General features: G+C 44.4%; 1 protein-coding gene across 1 annotated transcript in view; it reads left to right on the top strand.

The window, feature by feature from the left end:
* LOC149372016 (cholecystokinin receptor-like) overlaps positions 1–15,896 on the top strand; it is a 167,895-nt gene that overhangs the window by 125,884 nt on the left and 26,115 nt on the right. The window contains exon 2 of the mRNA XM_089585590.1: positions 15,447–15,647. Within this exon, the coding sequence (XP_089441716.1) occupies positions 15,447–15,647 (201 nt within the window). The remainder of the gene's footprint in view (positions 1–15,446; positions 15,648–15,896) is intronic.

Raw genomic sequence — 15,896 nt, forward strand, 5'->3', positions numbered from 1 at the left:
ATTCCCAGCTTCAGTAGGCTTTCTGTTGATCTGTTGTCGCGTTGATTGGTACGCGTAGAGCTCTCTTATACGCCTTCTTTATCAGGACGTTGATGTTTCTCTTTGTCTGCTTTTTTTTTCAATCTCGGATACGCCGCGACGTACGCAGATCTGCTGATTAAGACAACCTGTACCAGCTGCAAGGTGTTTTTCTCTTCCATACTTCTTCTCCTGTTCTTGACTCTGCCAATCATTCTTGCTACTTTTTTTATATCGCACACTTTCCATAAAGGCATAATTTGGGTTCGCTGCGACTATAGAAAATCATGCAAGTTATTTTCGTGCAGTAACCTGAGAAGGCTCCTGCTCATTATGTTATTGGTCAGCCACTTGGAAAAATGTTCTCTCGTCTCTACTAGCCGTCTTATTACCTCTTGATTGTTATTGTTTCTGTTTGCAATAATCAGTCCAAAGATATTGGCCCGTGGGACTCACTGAATTCTGGTTCCGTTAATCCCAACTTCGGTAGGGTTGCCGTTTCTCTCTTTCCTGAATTCTTGTTTAAGTGAATTTGTATATGGGAGTGAAGACAGGAGCCAAGCGAAGACAGAAGAGAAATAAGAAGAGAAAAGAAGAAAGGATAAAAAAAAAACGAACTAAAGCGAGACAGAAGCCAAGTCGAAAAATTGAAGTGCAAAACAGAAAAGAACAGTAGAAGAATAAAGAAGAAGCAAAGAAGAAATATAGAAGTCAAACCAAAAATAAGAGATGAAGCCGGGGAAAGAATAAACAGCAACGAAACAAGAGCAACAGGAAGAAAAAGGGGACATCCTGGCTCCCACTCATTGTTTTAACTTAGCCTAGCTTAGCCAGATTTATTTTGTTTCTTGGTTTGCTTGTGCATTTTTTTTCAAGACGTTTACTGGAATGCATCAATCCATATGCTGTAGTGAAGCATTTTATTCGCGTTTTCTTTTCGCAGTCGCCATATACTTCTGAATGCACAAGAATATTAACAAGAGTAACTGTTGATTTCCCCTGTCACTGTCGTGAGCGTTCCGTTGGTGAAGTTTCCCCAGCACACATTAAAAAGACAGACTTCTCGATTTAGTACAGAGCTTCTATTTCGCACAATTTGTGTCTTGTCGCCTATCGCCCTCGTTTTTTGTTCCCGCGAGCCTTTGCGTAGCCCGTGTAATAAGTCATGATAATATCCAAATGATTATGTGTCATATTTAATATTTAAGTAAATGAAGATATTTATTCCGTTGATATGTATGACGCTGGTTAAAATATAGAAGCAGTAAGTTTCAATAAAACTTAGCGCTTCTTTCTAATCTGCTCGCTCTCCGAGAAAATGAACTGTTTACTTAATTTATATCTGCCTGCATCGCTACAATCATTCTGCTTAGTATAGCATGGAGTTAAGATTGCAGGTACACATGGTCCCCATATTTTCCTTCTAAACTACAGCTAACAATCTATCATATTATTTAACAGGTATCGTGAACGTAAACAACACCGTTTACGCAAAATATCAACTTGCTCTTCCAGCTTTTCTTTACTACCAAGAAGGTATATCGCATAAGCGTTTATGTTTCTTGCTCTCTTATCACAAAATTTCCTGAACTTTCGTTTCTTTATAGCTCGATAAACTTGGCTTTCCAGTGTAGAGCTCTTGTTTTAGCCATTTGGTCCGACCATATCCGCAAACAATCGGCGTAGAATACCCGCTCATGCTAAACATTCGATTCAGTTCAGTGCCCAATGCCAAAATAAATGTCGCATTCGCTTTGTTTCCTAGCATTTCAGAATCCTTAGTGTCGCTGATAAAAGGCCGAACATGTGGTTTGAGTGGCAATAATCATATAAGCGCCGCGAAGTGCGCTTACATGTTCATTAGATTGTTCCCCTTAGCTACTGTTGTGAATACCTTGGCCAACTTTCCGAACGTTTTAATGGCAGACTACAAATAAAGGGCAGATATCACAGCCGCATGGCGGAGTACTGTAAAACCCTTAACTGATATCCATTGTTATTCACCATTATCTATCCAAATCAGCAACTAATATAGAAAGACATCTTTAAGAAGCCTCTGATATCAGGAAAAAACGAAAAGCATGCGTGAATATACTGCCCAGTTTACTTCTGCATGAAAAGTATTTTGTTTCGTTGGAATTAATTCTGGCTATAATTTTTCGTTCATCTGTGGAGCACCTCTTTTTGTCGCACGTTGTTGGTGTTTTTCTCTTTTCTCTTCACGCTATTCTCCTTTTGAGGGTGGTGCAGGAGATTTTTTTTTTTCATATCGAACGCAACATTTAGGGGTCTCTGACGAGAGTTTTGTACTGCTCTTTAATTACCTCTTTATCTGAGATTATTCTGCGTCTCTAGCAATCGGCTTTTCTCAAGTGAGGGTTTAGGGCTGGGCTTACCCGTTATAAATTTATCCTAGTCACATCTAGGCTAAATATTTAGTGACGTAATATGACGAAATATTCTTGAAAAATAATTTCGAAGTGGGAACTTTCGGATTTCAGAGGAAACAACGAAGTCGGAAACTAGACTGACGTGCAAAGCCTCACTCCGAGAGTGCGGCAGTTCTATGGCGTAGAACGAATGACCCTTTAACTTGGAATCTCATTTCCGATGTGTCGCAACGTTTCTCTTTCGGATTAGCCTCCTTATTTGGGCCGTTTGTCCGCGCTAGCAATCTGCTGGGATTTCCATTCTGCTCAACGGGTCCCCGTTTACAAGGGCGTGTCCTCAGTCGGTGTAATCCCAGGGGGCTTATCTGCATCGTCGCAGACTCGGGCACGCGTCATGCGGCTGCCGGCGACGAGAGGCAATTAAGCGAAGCAATTAGAGAAGGCTTGCTGCTAACCAGCGCGAGGCCACGTCATTGATCTCACGTTTGTCGCAAGCGACCGCCGCTCGCGCGTCCTGCTAACTCGTGGGACATTACAGGCCGACCTGCGGTAGGATGGACAGACTAGTCGCAACGATTAACGGGAGAATGCCCTCAAGCGAAAAGCTATCACAATTTAAGCATTCGCCCGCTGCTGTCCGCGCCCGAAAGGCTAATCCCAGAGTGCCCAGCCGTGGGCAGCAAATAGAGGCTTCTTTAGAGAAAAAAAAAATAAATGGAAGGAACGAGTATAGCATATAGTCCAGCATTTGCTCATTCAGCTGTGCGCGAGCGAGGGGCTGCAAAAAGATAGGAAGTGCCGCGAAGTGTGAAGTTTTTAATGAGAAATTTGAAGCTCGTTTGCGACTCCACTGTCGACGCTTTCCATGCGTCCTTGCGGCACCGCGATGCGCGAATGAGCCAAGGCGACGCGCAAATGAGCAGGGATATAAATCGCGAAGTTGTTTCCAATTTAAATAACGCCAGAAGAGGGTCTTCACGAGTTACTAGCAGCGCAGTCCGTTAAAAAAAAATGTTTAATAACTCGTGAGCTAAAGCAACTGCCGCGAGAAAACTTCGCCGTAGTGGAAAACTTCTATATGGTGGCAGCTCTATTTAGTGTTCTGCAGCTGCTTCGGATTCATACTTCAAGTATGTGGCGTAAAAAGAATGTTTTTTTTTTTTTGGTTCAGCTGAGTGTTTTGGTGCATCAAGAATTTTGTTTCCGTTAATGACAGTAAGATGGTTGTTTTTAATGCAGACAAAGTGTATGCTCTGTTCACACTTAGGAACAAAAAGCAGATAACATGAGCAGCAATCTTAATCTGGCATTCTGAAAACCGTTATTTTTATGCGCCGCTAAAAACACTTATGAATAGCTTCTAACTGTGAATTTCTATCAAGCAGTCTCAATTAGCTTCGAATATACTTAATTCTGCTTCTCTATCCGGAAAAAATGCTGATTTTCTGCTCTTTCCTCCCGTTCCCCATGCTAGAGCACATCCTGTTGGCATTAGCTGCGTTAAAAGCAATAAACAATCAATATTCATAAATTTATACTTCCGTCACATTCAGGACCGACTATAACATGCCATCAGTGTTCTCACATATTCATATATGTCTCAATGACTATTTGTCATTAATGGGCGATTGTAATTCTGGTTAAGTTCGAACATATGAGAAATTTGGGTGTTTGACATTGCGCTTAAGCTATCCAGTATCCTGGCATAAATGGTGACTTTGCAGGGGTCCAGCAGAAAGCGAGGAAAATAACTGCAACCAAAAAATGTAATCTGACCTAAATACTTCCTTCCTAATGCCGTGAGTACTGAAGAGAAAATTATTTCGGTTTCACATTGTGTTCCGAAAACATAACAGCCGCTTTTCTTGGCAACATGAAGAGTAACAAAGTAGCTTAGGTGCTCGAATTTGTTTACGGAAACGGACGCCTTGCCCGTTTATGTTTGTCTTCATGCCGCGATTACAATGATCTCTGTCCAGTGTGTGTGCCTCGAATCACAGCAACATTTGCTGAACAACTCAGTCGCGGCAAAAAGATGTGCATTCTAGCACGCACAGTGGACATTCGTTATCATTGTTGGGCAAACGAAGGGTTAAAAAATACAAATACAAAATGTGCAAAGCTAGACAGAACCATTTTATCTATTACCTTAATATAAAATCGGTCAGAATGTCCCCATCAATCGGCACGATAAAACTGTCCACTATTGGTGAACCTAACCTTGTTTTTTGTTGTTGTTTTTCGTTCCTTTCAACCGTTATTTGGTCCTGTTTCATTATTTACCGAAGCGTTGCACGAGTCCTTTCGCATGGACCAGAATGCGATAATCTCGCACCGATACAGGCTAGTGCTTAACCTCAGACTAAGGCATCAGTCAAAATGCTACGATTGGGACGTTAAACCCCATAAACCAACCAACCAAAATAATAATAATAATAATAATAATAATAATAATAATAATAATAATAATCTTTATTCAGCATAATCTGAACATACAAAGAAACGGAAGCGCCGAAGCCACAAGTGGGCTTGTGCGGCGACAACCGGCAGCCGCGGCAATCTTCGCGCTACATCAGAGCTCCATCAGAGGCAAAAGAAAATTAAAAGACGTAAATATGAAGAACACAAAAATTTTGGCACGGAAAGAATGAAAAAGCACTGGTAAGATTTTAGTACATGTTAAAGATTCTCTAACGCTTCAACAGCAACACGCAGTTTTTTGCGGATGGTTAAAGAAAATAAATCATCCGGTAATTCGTTAAAGATAGCTGGCACGTAATATTTTCTAGTTGCTTTGCCGTAGTGAGTGCGCACTCTCGGTTTATGATAGCGAGGAGCATGTCTCAACGGTACCGGTTTCGTATTTATGTGTCTGTATGTGCTATTCCAAAAATATTTCAGTACTACAATTTGTTTAAAAAGATTGTCAAAAGAAGGCAAACCGGCTGCGGTAAAGACACTGTTGGGCAGATTTTCCTACGGCAAGTAGAGAACGCTTGTAGCAATGTTTTTCAAAATCCTATTAACACGACATTTCCATGTGAAAGAGCAGTTAAAAAAACAACACATACCGTATCTGAAGACACTATACCCCAGAGCCTGGGCGACTAATTTTCTAACAGAAAATGGCATCATAGTTCGCAAATTAAACAACAAGCATGCAAAACTTCTGAGTTTCTTACAAATGTGAGTCATCAGAGTATTCCATGCCAAATCACTGTCTATGTATATACCAAGATACTTAACCGACGGGACGCTAATTATAGGTTGACAAGAACACAAAGAGCAGTATGAGGTGTGTAAATATATGGAACCTGCACTTCGTACATCTTTATGCGGGTTACGAAAACAGACAAGTCTAGATTTGGTGCTATTTATTTGTATTAAATTTGAGGCAAACCAATCACTAAATTTAATAGCGTCCTCCTAAAGGTTAGCCAGGGCATATGAAAAATCAGGGTTGCTTGAGACTAGTAAAGTGTCATCGGCGTAAAGGAATATGGTGGATGATTTCACATGGTCACATATGTCAGTCACATATAAGTTAAACAACAAAGGAGATAAAATGGACCCTTGCGGGACACCACAAAGCACTTTTACCGCGTCACTGCAGATAGGCCCAAACATGACTGCTTGAGAACGATTGTGAAGATAGTTTTCAATTAAAGACAAAAAAGGACCCCTAAATCCATACGAGTACAGTTTAGAACACAAAATTTGATGATTTACCGTGTTGAAAGCTTTTTTTTACGTCCAAAAAAAGTGCGAATGCTACCTCATTGTTCTCCAGGCTTTGATGCAGCAAATCGGAGAGATTTTCCAATAGCGCCTGTGTTCCTGACCCGCTGACAAAACCGTACTGATTCCCACTCATTAGGTCATGTTTAGTAATAAAAGCATTCATCAGAATCATCAGAGAAAGTACTTCTTTTTCCAATGTCTGGGATACGCGGGAAAGAATAGATATAGGGCGGTAGTTTGCAATATCATTCTTCTTCTCACTTTTGTACAGAGGAACAACACGAGCGCTCTTCAGTGATTCTGGCCTTGTACCGTTCTTAATTATGCCGTTTAAGATAAGCAGCAAAACATTTTTCAGAGCTGTAATGTTTCTTATCAGATCACCTATGAAAATGTTGTCAAGTCCGGCAGATTTGTTACGTTTCAGGCTAGACAAAATGCTGAAAAGATCAGATTCTGTCATAAGAGGAAGGAAAGCCGATGGCGATACGCTTTTTGTCATTTTCGTCAAGCTCACAGTTTGGACTGCGACCCGTTACTCAGCGGAAAAAAACGTTATTAAACTCATGCTACGAAGTACCTTTACGCCACACAAACGGGCGGCTTTGTAACCGCTTAGAGCCTTCAAACATATCTCTGTCCTCCTCTTGCGAGTACAAGCCGGGCAACAATGCGTTGTCTACAGATATATTAACAGCCAGAGGTAATGAAGCAGCTGGTTTGTGGAGCGCCGCATGCGAAGTGCACTAGATGTGTCGAGATCTCTGCTACTGCGGAATATTCAGCCTGCATCGTTTCCCATCTGGCGTCAAAGATGCCGACCTTCGTCAGATAAATGTTGCTGCGGTGCAAAGAACGAATTACAAGGCAAGTACGAAAGCACGAGTAAGTACTGTGTTTGAAATGGTCGACCTAACCGAGTGGCCATCGCAATACGTTTAGCTTTAGTGACCGTGCCATGAGAACATGCTGTTATGCTCGAAGCCTTCGAGATGAGGCATCCTGAGTTTGTGTGTCGCTGGACGACGACGTGAATAAACGTCCTGTTTCCTTGCTGCGAGCCGCTCTGCCGCTCTCCTCCCCCGGAGGTTCCGTGCGCCGCAGTGGTGCCCCTCTGTACATGGGCTGACGGCTGGTCGGGGCATTCGACTAGCGCGAAGCTCGAACCCACCGTGTGTGATGGTCTCTACCACAACATCGAAGGAGTGGAACCCTGTTGACCGGTTACACAAGACGTACAAGTGCAGCCACATAATATGAAAGCTGCCGGGGGCCATTAACGCTATCGTGTCATACCCTAAAAGAGGGGAGCTCAAGTAGCCTTCCAATTTTTATTCGTGCTTTCGATGGATGGATGGATGGATGGACGGATGGATAGGAGCGCCCCCTTTGAAACAGGGTGGTGGCAATTGCCACCATGCTCAGCTTTTCTTTCTTTCTTATTTTTTTGTTTACTGTGTTGGCAATTCTCATTAAGAATCGCCATCATCTTTACCTACGGTTTCCTACAATTCTAACCTTATGCCACATCTCTGCTTTTCAGCCACCAATCCTCCAATCGCTTTTTGCTAACTTCCACTGCAGATTTATTTACATGACCATTGTTATCTTTAAACCTTAGGGCCTCAGTAAGACTGACTGCGCCTGTATCGACATCCGGATGGATACCATCGCATTTGATTATGAGGTGTTCAATTCTTTCCACAGATCTACCACACACTGCACATGTGTCATCTTCGTTAAATTTCTTTTTGTAGCTGCGCGTTCTAAGACACCCTGACCTAGCTACAAAAAGTAGGGCACTGCCTCTTGAGTTAACATAGAAAAATTCTTTCCTGATCTGCCTTTTCCAGTATCGATATAGTTCTACACTATGTTTCTTTTCCATTGAATTCATCCAATTTTTAACTCCCGCGTTTTTAACCTGTCTTTTAATGCTCTTTCTTTCTCCGTCCTCATGACCGGCATACTTACTGGTTAGTTTTCTAGTTCTTTTGCGCCACTGTGAGTCAACGCTCTTTCTGTATAAATATTTAAATACCTTAGCTGCCCACCTGTTATCGTCCAATTTCCTCAGGCGTTCTTCATATAGTATTTTACTCTTAGCTTCCCGTGCTTCGAACGATGCCCAGCCCATATCCCCTTGTACTGCCTCGTTTGTGGTTCTGCCGTGGGCACCTAGTGCTAATCTTCCAACTCAAGTCAAGTCCACACTTGACTGCAGCGACACCTGCTTAACATCTAGTCCCAAGTGAGGATATTGGTCAGCCCGGCTCTGTTTCGCTTTGGAGCAGGAGGCGTTCTTTTCGCTGGACTCGCATGTTGCGTGGACACGCGAGGCTAGCAGCCTATCACTAGTGTGTACGCTTTGGGAGCAGGAAGATCGGGTAAGGGCAAAACTGTGATCCGCATCGATTTTTCGATGCGAAGCATACTACTTTAGCTACCACTTCAGCCCCTCACCGTGGTTATGCGCCTCCAAATCACGTGATACATGACGTCACACCACGTGACACGATGACGTCACGACAGTAGAGAAACGGGGGCCCACCTCGCGCCGTCGCTGTGGTTGTGCGCCTCCAAATCACGTGATACATGACGTCACACCACGTGACACGATGACGTCACGACAGTGGAGAAACGGGGGCCCACCTCGCGCCGTCGCTGTGGTTGTGCGCCTCCAAATTACGCGACACGATGATGCTTCGCATTCTACAGGCTTAACCAAGTTAAGCCTCAGCCATTTTTTTTTTGCATTGCTGCCGGAAGAGAAAGCAAGTGGCTTGTAAACTATTAGGGCAAGTGTTTATTATGTTTACACAGTACCGACGCAAGTAACCCCGCCCGCTAGTCAACGATAACAATGCCAGCAAGCCCGACGAGGGCAAGCAAGCAGCACGGGCTGTGCAGCCGTGCCGATAAGTGCCTTCCGGGCGCGTCCTTAGCTCTCTTATACACTCTGTACAGCGGCGCCATAATGTTTCGCCTTGTTTCCACGTTGATGGGATAATCCGAGAGCCGTGTTCTAGTGTCCTATCTACTCTGCGCAGCAGTGGACGTCTTGCAACATAACAATTCATAAAGAAAAGCATACCCTGTGCAAGAAAAATTGCGTTCGTTCTATGCAACCGAATTGTGTTCGTTTCGAACACTTAAGTAAGGATCGTTGTTCCTTAGGGTTCACGTTACCTGTTTCCTGGACGCTATAGCGGATATAAAAGCCAAAGAAACCAACGACAATCGATCAAACCTTGCTGTCTGTAACAGAAATGTACGGCCGTAAGTATGCAGGCAGCTAAAGCGACAGTGCGAATATAACCAGAGTAATGAAATAGTCAGCTTCGGTTAATTTATCTTCAACATTCTGTACTGCAGCACCATCTAATTCTTTTTGTGCATATTAATGCTGCGCTACTCTTCCCGGGTTCGAACCCGGCCGCGGCGGCCGCGTTTCGATGGAGGCGAAATGCAAAGGCGCCCGCGTGCTGTGCGATGTCAGTGCACGTTAAAGATCCCCAGGTGGTCGACATTATTCTGGAGACGACCACTACGGCACCTCTTTCTTCCTTTTTCAGCAGAACCGAAATTCTAGAGGCCCGTGTACTGTTCGATGTCAGTGCACGTTAAAGAACCCCACGGGGTCGAAATTTCCGGAGCAACCTGGGTAGGTTTTGGACTTTAAACCCCATAAATCAAAGCAAACTTCTTTCACTCTCTCCTTTATCCCTTCTCTTACGGCGCGGTTCCGCTGTCCACCGAGATGTGAGACGATTAGCACGCACTTTCCTTTCCTCAAAAACGAATTTTCCGTAGTAGTAAGTGCGCAAACAAACTTCTTGCACCGAAACTGGAGTGAGTGAGTGAGTAGAAACTTTATTGATTTCTAAGGTTTAGCTTGCGGTGGAGGTCGTCTTCAAGTCTTCAAGTCTTGAGGTTGCCTCCTTAGCCTTGGGTGGTCTCCTAGACCAGGGCTCCACTGAGTCTGGCCACCTCGCTTGCGTGCGCTATGAGTGCCCTTTGGGCCTCTAGCTCGCAGCTGGTGAGCCGGCTCTCCCATTGCTCCGCACTTGGTGTGTCGTGTTTGTGGAACGATATGTTTCTATCGCATTCCCATGTTATGTGGTATAGTGTTGGCCTCGCTTCGCACCAAGGGCATGTGGCGCGGTATTGTGTCGGGAACATCTTGCTTAGCATATATAAGTTGGGGAAGGAGCCTGTCTGTAGCTTCCGCCATTTTGCGGCTTCTTCCTTGCTTAGCTCTTTGTGTGGCGAGGGGTATTTGTATCTTAGCCCCCTGTATAAACTTAGAGTTTCAGAGTACCCAGCCCCTAGGCTAGTCCAGAGCTCATCCAGGGCTTGTGACCCCCCAGCTCGGATAGTAAGCCCTCGAGCTAGTTTGTCCTAAAATTTTTGCATTACGTATTCACAATATACGGTGTTTTCAGAGACAACTGATAAAAGCGAGCAAAGGCGAATTTCACTGCTGGAAGAGACGGCGTGCTTAGGCTCCATAACTTTCACTATATTGCCAGAAAAAAAAAAGCTCCTGCGGAGTATTGCCGATTTTCTCGAAATCGACGCCGCGCTGCGGCGGGACCTAAACTAGCCCAAGAAAGGTTGGTTGGTTTGGTTTATGGGGTTTAACGTCCCAAAGCGACTAAGGCTATGAGAGACGCCGTAGTGGAGGGCTCCGGAAATTTCGACCGCCTGGGGTTCTTTAACGTGCACTGACATCGCACAGTACACGGGCCTCGAATTTCTCCTCCAAAGAAATTCAGCCGCCGCGGCCGGGATCGAACCCGCGTCTTTCGGGCCAGCAGCCGAGCACCATAGCCACTGAGCCACCGCGGCGGCCTAGCCCAAGAAAGATCGGTGCGTGCTGAACCACGTATAGTTTGGATCGTTTTGTGAGGGCTTCGCTGGCACATAATACTTTCAAAGCCCAACACCACGTGTAAAGAAGCATTACAGAGGAGTCAGGAGGTTTGGAACGGTCGGAGGTACGAGGCAATAGATGTATTTCTCCAAAGAATAGTTGAAGAAGTTCACAAACTGCACAATAGATGGCACCACCATACAAATAATTTGGCTGTAATGACGCTCCTCCTAAGTCGACAAAATATACTGCGACAGGAAAGTGTTCTACTAAGGCGTCATAAGTGAGCATCCGCCATTCTAACTGCATCTTTTTTATTATTATTAAAGCGCCTGGTGGCACATTTAGCTCAATATGTTTTCGAGAAGGTGCTCCAATATTATCCATCGGCCATCACTGACTTTAGGCCTGACAAGAAAAATTTTTCCATCACAGGCATTTTACCTTGAGCGAGACCCTCCTTGCAATAAAGGCTTCATTCATTCATCTTGGGCGACATAGCTTGGGAGGAGTGGGACGGTTGAATCCAGATGGGGAACAGGGCACTGTCCCATTCCGCTCCTCAACAGGACTGGCGCTGTGCCTTGCATATCAACAGCGGGATTAAGTCGCATCAACACTGAAATAAGCCTCTAGAGTTTATTTTTCACTTTTTTGGCCTCTCGGTACTTGCTGTATTGTAGATGAAACTGAGTAACAGACAACTCGGCTACAAAATAATAATCTTTATGTCGTTGTACACTTGACCTTAGGGCGTGCTATGCTCGGAGACAAGCACCAACGCAACGAAGAACACCGTGGGAGACTAATCCGTGCGAAAAATCAGTGAAGAAGCGCCCACATCAGCTCGTTCTCCAGCCAGAATTTGCATAGCTATCCCATCCTTATCTTAAGGCTGTGGTGCGCAAGACATCACAAAAAAGCTGGAAGAAATGTAGGATAAAGTTATAGGCAGATACTTCAGAGAAGCTTGCATTGTAACAACAAGCCGCTGAAAAAATAGCACGAGATGGTGGGCAAAAACCAGCTCTAAACAAAACTATATCACTGCTGTCCGTAGCCAACGAAAAGAGGAAAGTCGTCAAAAGAAGTTCGGTTCCTCACGTTAGGAAAGCACTGCGATTATGTGTTTGTAAATTGTAATAAATACGGTTTGCGTTAAACTCTTTTATTGTTTTCTCACAATGAAAAATATATTGCTACTTGTAACGACTTTGAAGACCGAACTCCTTCCAAAGGCCTCGCACTGAGGCCGGCAGTATCTAACTAATAAATACATACTGTAGGCAAAATGCCACCCTCTGATTGTGTTGGTCACGACCATTCTGAGATTCACTGGCAGAATAAATCTGTTAAAGTTAAAAAAGACGAATTTGTTTTTTCACGTTCTGCAACAAGAAATCAGATGTCTACTACACAGGTAATGTCGAGAATACTGACAGCAGTGATGTCACGGAGCGGTTTGTGCAGAAAAAGATGAGAATTATAAGGCTCACAGGACAATATAACCACAGTAGGGATTACCAACATCATATTGAAGCTACCGGTACGACAGGCAATTGTGGATCAAAGCGACTGCAAGCCGGCGTCATTGTTTACGTTGAATTGCCAGCTTACAGCGTTCGCGAAGAAAGCTCTCAGGCCTGTGCTCCAGTACTCCTGACATCCCACTTGACGCAAAGGAACGGAAGCAATGCGACAGGTTATGCTTATTACGAATTATTTCTTTACAAGTGCCCCGAATGTGCTACGACTCTGTGATCCGCAGTCTTCGGAAATGGCGTTTCGAACTGCACTTAACACAATAAAATGACGTTTTGGGTTTCAAATAAAGCCAATGAAAAATAGCTTCATCAAATACATCCCGTTCCTTCTAACTCTCCCCTACACAGCTTGTTACAACAAATTGAAATAGAAAAGACAACATAGCAAAGGAAAATAACAACAAATACTGAACTTCGTAGCGTATAATAAAGACTTGGACGTCGCTTAACCAGCCCTTAAGAGCACAATGTGAAAGCACGAGCGATTTCTTCTGCGCAAGAACTCCTCTTTCCTAGATTCAACCGCAGCGGCTGCTCAGTGTTCTGGTGCTCGGCTGCAAACCCGAAAGACGCGGGTTCGATCCCGGCTGCGGCGGTCGCATTTCGATGGAGGCAAAATGCTAGAGGCCCGTGTAATGTTCAATGTTAGTGCACGTTTATTATCCAGAGCCCTCCACTACGGTGTCCCTCATAGCCTGAGTCGCTTTCAGACTTTAAACCTCAAAATATAAACACCAGATTGAGCAACGTACATATCGATACTGCCGAGAAATGAAGTGTAGGTTGTCCAGCGGCGCAGCACACGCAGGCGACGCGTGAGTGTAGAGCCCCGAAGCAGAGTACAACCGCGACGCATGCGCGGTTGCCGCGTCTTAAATCGGCTATCGCATCAAGCTATTCGAACAGTTTTAGAGCGAAACTCGATATCCGATTCCGTATATCCGGATTACCTTGAAATAACCTTGTGATGCCTACCACAGCAACAGCGTTACTATGAGGTGTACAATGTCTACAAAGCTCACCTCGACCAGCTTCGTCCACGATGGTGGCGTGGGCTCTCACAGTTGAACTTGACATTTGACCTTGGCTTTTGACCTTGACCCCGAGCCACCCCCAAAATTTGGCCCACCCATCCTCAAAACTTGACCTCTGCAGATATGTGCCAATATCGACGTTCAGCTATAAATGCGCTTGCCCGACACGATGGCGAAGTCCAAATTTGGCCCGGACCATTGCCAAAATTCGACCTTGGTGATTTGGGAAAGCTTTCGCACTTTTAAAACCTCAGGGGTTTTAAACGCATCTGTTCGTCTTTCTTTTTGTTTAACGTTGTGTCCTAGACGACAAAACGCTTACCTCTGGTTCCGTTTGATGTAATGTTATGTCGGTTCGAACAAGCCTAATGTATTATTGCATTTCTGTACCATTTTTGTAAATGATTTAGTGCATATTATTATTTTATTATCTGTATATATTTGGAAGAGCTGTTTATGATGCGTCTGTTGTGTAAGTGATGGCAAAGACAGCCTTTTTTTTTTGTTGTATAATGCAATACCGCTCCTGTTGCTGTACCCAGACGAGGACAAGACCCAGTCAGGAGGTTTAGCACCTCCTTTTGTCTTGCCTCGTGGGCAATACCTGTATGTTGCCCGAACGAGAAATAAAAAAAAAAGACTTTTATTTTTTTTTATCACATACTGCAGACCAAGTATGGCCCAAGCAGGAGAGGCACAGTACAAAACACTAAAGTACAAAACTTCGACCTTAAAAAAAAAAAAGAAAACAAGAAAAACATACATAACGACGAAACAAGTACTAAAAAAGGACGACGAACACTTATACGACGCTAAATAGGCACAGAAGGAAAGAAGCAACACGCAGTGCCAACAACATAACGCGTCACAGGCAGCGCCAACCGACGGTTGAAATTACTCAGGGGAGGCAAGCAAAGGAGAATCATGAGGCAGTGCGTTCCAATCATTAATCGTATTCGAGGTTAAAACCCCCACAGATTTTTAACCTAGGAACCCTTCCAGGATAATTCCCGAAAAGAAAAGAAAAGAAATGAAAATGAAATTTGCAAATGCTAGCACCCAAAAAATTTGGCCTTCTTCACCAACAGGCTCCATAAATTGGTATCCTTAAACCTCGTTCAAATAGGTTCTAGCTCTTAATGATGCCGCGTCGACTAAAGTTTGCTTGCAATATTCGTCCCAACTAAAGTGCCTGCAGCCTCAGATCAATAGACTATTTTCGCTACGATTTTCAACGCAGGCATCAGCTGGGCACATAAGGCCCTCGAATCATTAATAGAACGCTGAAGTTTACCCACTATGGAGAAGCGCAGGAATGTCAGGAAGATGAGGTTTCCTATTTGACTTCGCTATTGTTGGCCATGGGACATGGTTTCAGGTATAACAATACGACTGTTCTCTCGGAAAACCTCGTAGAAATGATGTGAAATTTCCATATCAGCCTAACAGTTTACTTAAATATACTAACACAGTGGAAGACACGCTATTAAAATAATTTCATGGGCCCGCAGAGGATACTGTCGCGGCGCCGCTGCAGATTCAGAGAATCCACGTTTTCGAACCAACACCAGCCAAGCCAAGCAAGAAAATTTGTCTCCCGAGCATTCGCGCGGTGCATGAAGTCTATGTGAGTGGAATGATGTTCCCCTCTCCTGTGCCTTTACAAAAAATCCAGTTGGCTATATTCTCAATGCGCGTAGCTGCTAACACCTTCGCCTCAGTTATGTTTACAATATCGTGTGTTTCCCAAGATACGAACGAGTCAATGATCTCTTCCGTCTCTTTTTTCTTCTCCCCTCCTCTCTCCTTCCTTCCATGTCTTTTGCCTGGTGCCCCGCCGCAGCTGTGTCCGTGTCGGTGTCTGTGTGGACGCTGGTGTCGATATCGCTGGAGCGCTTCTTCGCCATCGTGCGGCCCCTGCAATCTCGCCGCTGGCAGACGGTGTCTCACGCCTACCGGGTCATCGCTGTCGTCTGGGCGCTCTCTCTGGTGCACGTGGCACCCATCGCCGTGCTCAGCCAGCTCATACCCACGAGGACGGCAGGTGAGGCCCGTCTCTAAGCACCGCTTCAGGAAGCTCATCAAAATAATTTTAAGCTGAATAATCGCGCGAGTGCTCAGGTAGGGCGTGGTCGACGATTGATCACATACGCACCATCAACAAGGCGATAGAGCATAACCAACTCGTATATATGTAGCCTTCATAGATTATGAGGAAGTGTCGCATTAAGCCAGAACATCGGCATTTCGGCAGTCATTGCGTAACCAAGGTATAGAAGAGTCACATGTAAAG

This window comes from Amblyomma mixtum, chromosome 1 (genome assembly GCF_055824585.1).
Source record: "Amblyomma mixtum isolate Tamu chromosome 1, ASM5582458v1, whole genome shotgun sequence".
In the NCBI taxonomy this organism is placed as follows: Eukaryota; Metazoa; Arthropoda; class Arachnida; order Ixodida; family Ixodidae; genus Amblyomma; species Amblyomma mixtum.